We start from the raw sequence: 8,831 nt of genomic DNA on the forward strand, positions 1-8,831 counted from the left end.
GAAAGGTGGCACCATCAAATATTGTATGGTTGCAACACTCGATGTCAAAAATGCCTTCAATACGGCATCTTGGCCAAGTATACTAAGTGCGCTAAAAAACTTCTCGGTACCGGCATATCTCTACAACCTGATAGTCAGTTACTTCAACAAAAGGATCCTATGCTACAAACCAGGGCTACAAAAAATACAAAATCTCCGGGGGAGTGCCACAGGGATCTGTACTCGGGCCCCTCCTCTGGAATATAATGTATGATGGAGTACTACGACTCAAAGTACCGGAAAACGTACATATAATTGGGTTTGCAGACGACATTGCCGTGGTGGTAATAGCTAAGCATATAGAGGATATAGTTTCGGTAACCAACACAACAATTTCTCAAATTAACAATTGGCTCGAAACTAATGGACTATCTCTGGCAGAGAGCAAAACCGAAGCCGTACTTATTACAGGCAGAAGGGTCCGAGAAGTTGCTACATTCTGGACGAAAGGTGTAAGCATAACCACACAAGCTATGAAATATTTGGGAATCGTTCTCGACGCAAGACTGTCGTTTAAAGAACACGTGGCTTATACAAGTGAAAAGGCTACGAAAATATGCAGAGCTCTAACCCGGCTAATGCTCAATACCCATGGACCAAAACAAAATAGGAGACGACTACTAGCCGGAGTATTAAAGTCAGCTAATGCTCAATACCCGTGGACCAAAACAAAATAGGAGACGACTACTAGCCGAAGTATTAAAGTCAGTTGCTCTATTTGGTGCCCAAATATGGCAGAAAGCTCTTGAAGTCAAATCATACCGACGCGGCCTATTTTCCACGTACACCATATGCGCATTGAGAGTATGCTCCGCGTTTCGTACGGTATCCGAAGACGATGCCCTAGTGATCGCGGGCTTACATCCGCTAGACCTCTTAACCATGAGCTCACATACCGTTCAAATGAGATAGTAACGCCCAGAACCCAAAAAGAGGAAGCCAGAGCAGATACGGTGAAGCGCTGGCAAAAACGATGGGAAGACAGCCGAAATGGCCGCTGAACATTCCGACTACTCCCTAAAATAGAACTATGGCTTAACAGATCGCACGGAGAAGTAGATTTTTACCTCACCCAAGTTCTCACTGGACACGGCTGTTTCAAATCATATTTGAAGCGATTCAAACATGAAGACAACGATGTATGCGACTATTGCGGAGGCGAGATCATCGAGAATGTGGAGCACACAATTTTCCTATGTGCGAAATACGACGAAGAAAGGCAATCTTTGAGAAACGCATTCGGGGAAGACCCAACCCCAGAAAATCTAGTGTCTCAAATGGTAGAATCACTAGATAAGTGAAAAGCCGTGCCCGAAGTAGCAGCAAAAAAAATGAAACGCCAAAGAGCTGGAGAACAACAACGTAGAAGACTACTCCAAATTCCAACGAACAACTAATACGCGACACACAAACCGAGGTAGGGCCAAGTAAATGCAGCTTGTTACTGAATGCATTAGGACCATCACGTACGTATGAGTAATACTCAACCTTCCTCCCGACGTAATACTTGAAGGTGGTACCGGGGGGTTCGGTACAAGACAGTAGGAGGTTTAGTTCGGATTAAAGTTCCACACTGACATGGGTTCAGGCTTTCGATGCTTCCTCCTCGTAAAAAAAAACAAAAAAAAAGACTGCAAACTACATTTGTCAAATATTAAATTACACACGTTCTTATGGACACTGTTATTTTGACAGCTGCACGACTACACGACTGCAGGCCGACAGTTGTCGTTCCCGCTAACTTGAATATTTCCTATATTTGCCGACGGCAGTAAGACGACAGTAGAGTTTTCTTAATACTTATCTGGACAACCTACATAAAATTAAGCAATTTTTGCAAATTGTATCGATTTTACATTATCCGAAGGAACTTCGTTCCTACCTGGTGTCCCACGACACCACATTTCTTTTTTTTAATTTGTTTATTTTCTCTTTTGTTGATGTGCAAACTTTATATAAGAGGATCTGAGGAATCCATAGATCTATGAAAAACATCGGACAAATTATATGCTCTGCTACTTTTTCTGGCATGTGCATTTCTATCCTTCTTATAGAACTTATTTCGCGCCTCGGCCGCATTTTCTCCAAGACAACCGACAGGAACTACTGAAGCTCTTATTATCTCTGAACCATGGACTAATATTTTGTGGACGGTTGCTGACATAGGAAACCAAGAGTACTTTTCCATATATGTATAGTAAAACAGTTTTACTACAAAAAATTTCAAATTTTTCCGCATTGATCCGGTATTCGCATGAAATTGAAATTAATATAAAATATAAATTCTTCAAAATTTCAATGTCAAACTCCAGAATTGATGCTAAGGTCTCAGTATTTGTAAATGCTCTCCTCGCCGTATTTCCATAAGTTGTGCTTCCTCAGCCATTCGGTTTTGGTTTATCAACATATAGCCCCATTTCTTCCCACAATTGTTTTTGAATTTTCTGTTTTCTAGTTCTCATACTTAGTTTATCTATTGCATCCCTAACCTGCCACTTTTTTATGTCAATTCTATATGAGATTTTTAATACAAATTACAGGAATCTAATCCACGCATGCAAAGGACTTACACCATATTGAAGTGCTCCAGGTTTTTTCTTGAAAACGCTGGATTTCAAATCCTTCGTTGCTAAAAAGTCTTTTGGTTTTGCACCACATACTGGGCAATACTGATTAGAATTTTTACCAGTTAATACATTTAACACCTTACCATCTATTAACGTCATATGCAGACCATAGCTTACAGTGATGTATCCACCATTAAGGTTGTATTCGAGAGGTGTCAAACTCTTAATTTGTGAATCCAAATTTGCTTTCTCCGCTCGGCCTGCAAAATATTACGGATTGTGGAGTTCGATAACACCAAATTACTCTGTCTGAAGAATCAATTAATTTTATCTGTATTAAAGTTGTTACAAATAAAGATTCATCCAACGATTCTGGTGCATCTCCTTCAAATTTCTGTTTGTACATGCTCTGTCCTGTTGTTCCATCGAATCCATAGCTTGCAATTAATTTCGTTTCATCGATATTTGCAATCTGATTTATAACATCTTCCTGCATTAAAATAATACGGCCAGCCGTGGTCAAGTATGTTTTGCAAGCTAACTTCCGCATTAGTTTTCGAAACAGTTATGCCAATCGGTCTGCATTTTAATTTCGCCTCATACACAGTATGATAGCTTGGATATATGTTGCAATGTCGATTTTTATTTAACAATCTAATGTTAATGTACTGCTGTTTACTAAACGAATTTTCCAATAAGAAAGTTAACGCTTCTTCAGGAGTGAGTTGAAGTGGTTCATTGAAGCGATGTTTTTTCCTAATTTCACTTGCTCTTGAAGATGATGATGAGCATTCCTTTAAAACATACGCCATGTCGCTTTTATTTAGCAGCATGAACAAGAAGTTGGGGGAAGAAGTTTTTCCTTAAAAAAACCAATTTTCGAAAAAACGAGCAAAAATGAGCAAATAATTTGTGGAGCACATTTAAGAAGACATAATCACAATACATTTGGAACAGGTTTTGAGCAAAAGGCAGCGGAAGCCAAGAAGTTCTACTTCACGGAACACAAATATTTGTTAATTTATATGGAAGTATGAAGGTTTCCATATTGATAGCCAACAATTGGTTAGATAAATCTTCAGCAGATTTATCATTAAGCAATGCAGATCTCATGTTTATTTTCAGCTCAAGTTTCTTTATACATATAGCGCCATAGATTTGATGATTTGAGACAAGCGTTTATTTCATAAGCAGCCGTTGATCTTAGAATTATTGGCAGTGTTTGGCGGGAATCACAAGACAAAAGAATCGTTGCTCATCCTAAACATCTTGCGTTATTCCGTAGATTTTTCAATGTCTCGTTAAGTGCTTCTAATGCACATTAATGCGCCATTGTGCATTCATGAAGATTTTCGATGCTGATAAAACTTTGGCCATTGCTGAGTTTCTTACAATAATATTGGAGGGCATACAAGAAATACAAACCACCATTTCCGTCGTCAATTGCCTTCATTAATGTATCATATACAAACTTCCTTTTGTTGAGGATACAACAGGGATACAATGAACTGCTAAATCTATTAATTGGTGATCGTATTCACGTTCTAGTTTCACTCATAGATTTAATGTGTCATTTATTTCATGATTTGGCGTGTGTATTCCTAACCTGATATTACACATGACGTAACACAAGTCTTGGATCAAGAGTAAAGTCCGATTATGTATCCCTTCATTCATCTCAAGATCGCCATTTTTGAAGCTGATACGAATTTGATGTAAAATATCGTCTATTTGTGCCATAGGGTAGATGGATTCGATGGAAAACATGTCGAAATGATTATGGCAAGCAATATCCGTATCTGACTTGGAGGTGCAGAGATAATGGCTTCAAGAATTGTCGTCTGTCGTTGAAACTGCTTCCATGAAGCACTCCAAATGTAATAACGTGACATCTCCGAGTAAAGAAAAGTTCGTGCTAACGGTTTGCTTTAGCAAATCATTCTTTGAGCAACAATCAAAGCAAAAACTGATCCCAATTTGTCTTGAATGTTAATTTGCGCATTCGAAACAATCCAACTGTTGTCGACAACGAAATCCTTGCTGTTAAATTTTGTTGTGGTAGTTCGACCATTATCATCTGGTTATCCACGCCGATACAGTGGATAATCATTGTTGCTATTTAGTGGATATATATGGTAAATGGATATACTCATCAGAACGCAATTTGGCTTGGTTCAACTTAATAAATTTATCCAAAACCAAACAAAGTAAAATGTACGTCGTGTTGAACGATGATATTTATACTTACAATGGATTAATCATTTTGATATTAAAATAATACCCATTTTGTATTGCCAAGACTTCAGCCGGTATTGCAACGTGTCATAGTTACCCAGTATCTCGACATGTGAGCACAATGGCAAATTAATTTTTCCACTAAGGCAGAACAATCCGGCGTTTCTGCGAAAAACTTCATTACTAGCATGCAAGCAGTAATTAGTGCTGCAATCGCAATTGTACACATACAGCTATGGCATGGTATTTAATTTTTTGAAGTAATAAAATATTCAAATGATTTTTACAAACACGAATTTTGAACAAATGCTTATGCAATTTTCATCCAAATCGGGTTAGCCGTTCCTGAGTTAGAAATAGACTTTACTGTGGCGGATACATAGATAGTAATACTAATATCATCTATATTACTTCTATTGGTTAGATTAACTATTAGGTAATAAGGAGGTGAAGCAGGAGGTGTTAGTCTACAAAAAAAAAAAAAAAATAATAATGAAAAAGCAGTTCGTGTGTTAATAAAGCATAGCTTTTTGTAATCGTTTCGGTTTAAATATTTCACTACTCTGTGCAAAGCTTCGAATAGATTTCTGTATATCTCAAAGTATAATGGACCACTTTTTCAACACTCCAGTTATTCCGCTATATTTTTATACCAGATATCGTGTTTGGTTTGCTATGAATACATTTGCGTCTTTCGCCCATAATCTACCAAAGTACCCGCAATGCCTTGACCACGAAAATGCCAATGCCATTTTTTGTTGTGGTATTAAATATATCTGACGGGTTCGTCCTAAAAAAACTGACTGGTTCAGGAGCATCAATCAGTATAACTAATATCGTAAGCATGCATGCATATGGAAATTAGTGTTCTCCCGCATTAGTTCTGTGTTTTTTACTTATTTCTTTCTTTTTTTTTGAATTAATAAAATTTCCGAATGATTTCTTTATGAATTTTGGACAAATGCATATGATTTGAAATATAATTTTTGTATTAATGAATTGTATTGAATTTTAACATAAAAATATAATTTATATGTACCTAGTATGTCCATAGCTTCGCCTCGCGCACCAAAATAAAGTATAAATACTCATAAATAGTATATTTTAATGTTTCTAAAATCTGAAGTTGAAGTCAATTTCTTTGTCCTCGAATAAACATTAACTTCGAAACCATTATCCGAGTGCAGTTAAATGTACTATTTATTACTCTTATCAAATGGATATATTAAATGTTGTTTAAAAATTTGTCTCTGATTTTTATTTCTCCTGACAAAAACTTTACCATCTCATTTTCCAATGCTTAAAGTATATCCGCAAACTATTGTAATCAAAATTTAATTTTATTTTACGTATATTTCCGTCTAGGGAAGAGATAATTTAAAACTTCCTCTCGTCATAATGGGGATAATATCAATGATTGGTGGGCTCACAAGTTTAAGGCTACCCGAAACCCTTCATGAACGACTTCCTCAGACCCTTGAGGAGGGCGAGAATTTCGGAAAGGACTGGTCAGTGAAGCGATGTTTCAGTTGTTATTCGACACAGTTAAGTAAAATTAAAAAAATAATAATAATTTTGCCTTACAAATGGAATTATCTATCCTTTGTAGGAAATTAGTATCAAAACAAGATTCGTACGAAAACCTTCATGTCCTTTCCTGCAAAATAAATAGTGACTCCAAATCATCAAATCAATATCCGATAACAATCGATCGGTCTGAAGGAGCTTCAATAAAACGTTTAGTGCGGCAAATGAGCGTCATGGATACACAGCGAAATATTGATGGAACAATGCAGCTAACCCACTGGATTTAAACTCTTTAAAATTATGTCATAATGTCAGTAAAAATCAAATAAGTGTAAAAAGTAATAAGAATATTAGCAAATAATAAAATATTAATTTTTGAATTCAATAATTTAAACTAAAAATTAAAAAATATACAAGCGAAAAAAAAACCCGAACCTTTCATATTTTTGAAGAAATATCATGAAAATTTCCGGCTTTGTCCGGAAAGTAACAGAATTGATTTTCTTTCCCAGCGCGCACCGACTGAATTCAGTAGATGGCGTTCCTAGCTAATGAAAGACTGGCTGGTTAGTTGTCTCCTGGAGAGTCAGGACAAACTTTTTCGCGCGACGTGTTTCTGTGAGTAGTGCAAGCCGAAAATGCAGCGTTCGTTAGAGCAGAGGTACGTGATTAAATTCTGAAACTCGATAAATCTGCGACAGACACGTTTGATATGATCAAGCAGACTTACCCAGATGTTGTTTTAGAAAGAAGTGATGTGTTTTGGTGGCACCAGACCTTTTTGGAGGGCCGGGAAAAGGTCGCTGATGATACGACTTCGACAAACACCGACAATGTGACTCGTGTGCGCAACTATTTTGAACTCAGACCGTCGACTAAGTATTTCTTTAATTGCCCATATTTTAAATTTATCAAAATCTGTGGTTCATGATATTTTGATGAAGCACTTGAACATGCGCAAGGTGTGCGCAAAGATGGTCCCAAAATTGAAGTGTGCCAAGAAAATTTGAACATTTATGAAAGTTACCCCCAATTTTTGAATAACGTAATCACAGGTGACGAGTCATGCATCTTGCCTGAAAAGGCCGATGAAAGGCAAACATTTTGAGACGACAGAAGAGATCCAAGCTGCATGCACCTCGGCTCTCAAAGCTATTTGGGAGAATGCCTTCCGTGACGCCTTCAATGCTTGGAAAATACGCTGGCAGCGCTGCATCGACTCAGAAGGAGCCTAATTTGCAAGTTTTTTAAGAATTGTAATGATTGGTTCAATAAATTTTTTTAAATCTACTCAGTCCTATGATTTTCCGGACAAAACCTGTATGACCTTTCTTTCAACAGTTTTGCATTATACTTATAAATTCCCTTCTTCATCACCGTTTAAAAAACATACATATGTATTTATTTTAGTTTAAAAAAATAAGCAATGATGACAAATTCTGTTTAGTCAAAAATTATTTTAATCTTAGTGCAATAAATGCGGCAAATAATGTGGAGAAATAATTACAGCCCTATTCCAGCTATCATATAAGATATATGTTCAATGTAATTGCTCTAGAAAGAATTCACAATATTGGTATTTCTACTACGAAGTCGAATGGTACCAAATATGTGGATCACATTGCCTATAATTATGACAAAGTAATTTTCTGAAGTAAATCTATTGGCTTCACCGAATAATTGGTTAAAAATATGTGTTATTGTATAATCGGTCCAGAAGTTCTTTATCCCAAATATATTGATTTCATTTCTCTCATATGACTAACATATGTACCTATTAAATTGGGCCAATAAAGTTCATATAGTTCATAGTTTTGGAGGATGGAGTCATGTGTAGAAGTTCACGCAAGTGAGGAAAGTTCTCTGATCGCCATTCATTTGGGAGTGGCCAGAAACGATTCTTTTACACATGGCTCAAGCAGCTCACTAGTTCGGGTCTTGGACCAAGTATCCTCTGGGTAGCCTAAGAGCATCCGTTCGAAGGCGAGCTAATGTGAGAAGGCGAAACATCCCCTGCATAGGGTTGTGCGCTGGGTTTGGGACCCGCGAGGTAAAAAACACCCCCAATGAAAAAGAAAACACAGCCTCGGATGAGAGACCCCCCTTTTGATGACGACCATGGCAAACGAAATAGCACCGCCATTCAAGATTCATCAAGCAACCTGGCTGTCTCCGGATCGAAAAACTACCAACCAGATCGATCATGTTGTGATAGACGGAAGACACGTCTCCAGTGTTTTAGATGTGCGTGCGCTCCGAGGTCCTAATATCGACTCGGACCACTATCTTGTTGCAGCCAAGATTCGCACCCGCCTCTGTGCAGCAAAAAACGCACGCCAACAAACACAAGGAAGGTTCGACGTCGAGAAGCTGCAATCACAACAGACAGCCGAACGATTTTCTACTCGGCTTGCACTCCTGCTCTCTGAGAGCACTAGTCAACAACTCGGTATAAGGGAACTG

The 8,831-nt window shown here is 37.6% G+C and overlaps 1 protein-coding gene across 1 annotated transcript in view; it reads left to right on the forward strand.

Moving 5' to 3' along the window:
• Positions 1-6,718, forward strand: part of LOC120781817 (carcinine transporter-like) — a 401,142-nt gene extending 394,424 nt beyond the window's left edge. The window contains exons 9-10 of the mRNA XM_040114037.1: positions 6,207-6,385; positions 6,451-6,718. Coding sequence (XP_039969971.1) covers positions 6,207-6,385; positions 6,451-6,655 — 384 coding nt within the window. The 3' untranslated portion in view covers positions 6,656-6,718. The remainder of the gene's footprint in view (positions 1-6,206; positions 6,386-6,450) is intronic.
• Positions 6,719-8,831: the final 2,113 nt, after the last annotated feature.

The sequence above is a fragment of the Bactrocera tryoni genome, unplaced genomic scaffold (assembly GCF_016617805.1).
Source record: "Bactrocera tryoni isolate S06 unplaced genomic scaffold, CSIRO_BtryS06_freeze2 scaffold_7, whole genome shotgun sequence".
NCBI lineage: Eukaryota > Metazoa > Arthropoda > Insecta > Diptera > Tephritidae > Bactrocera > Bactrocera tryoni.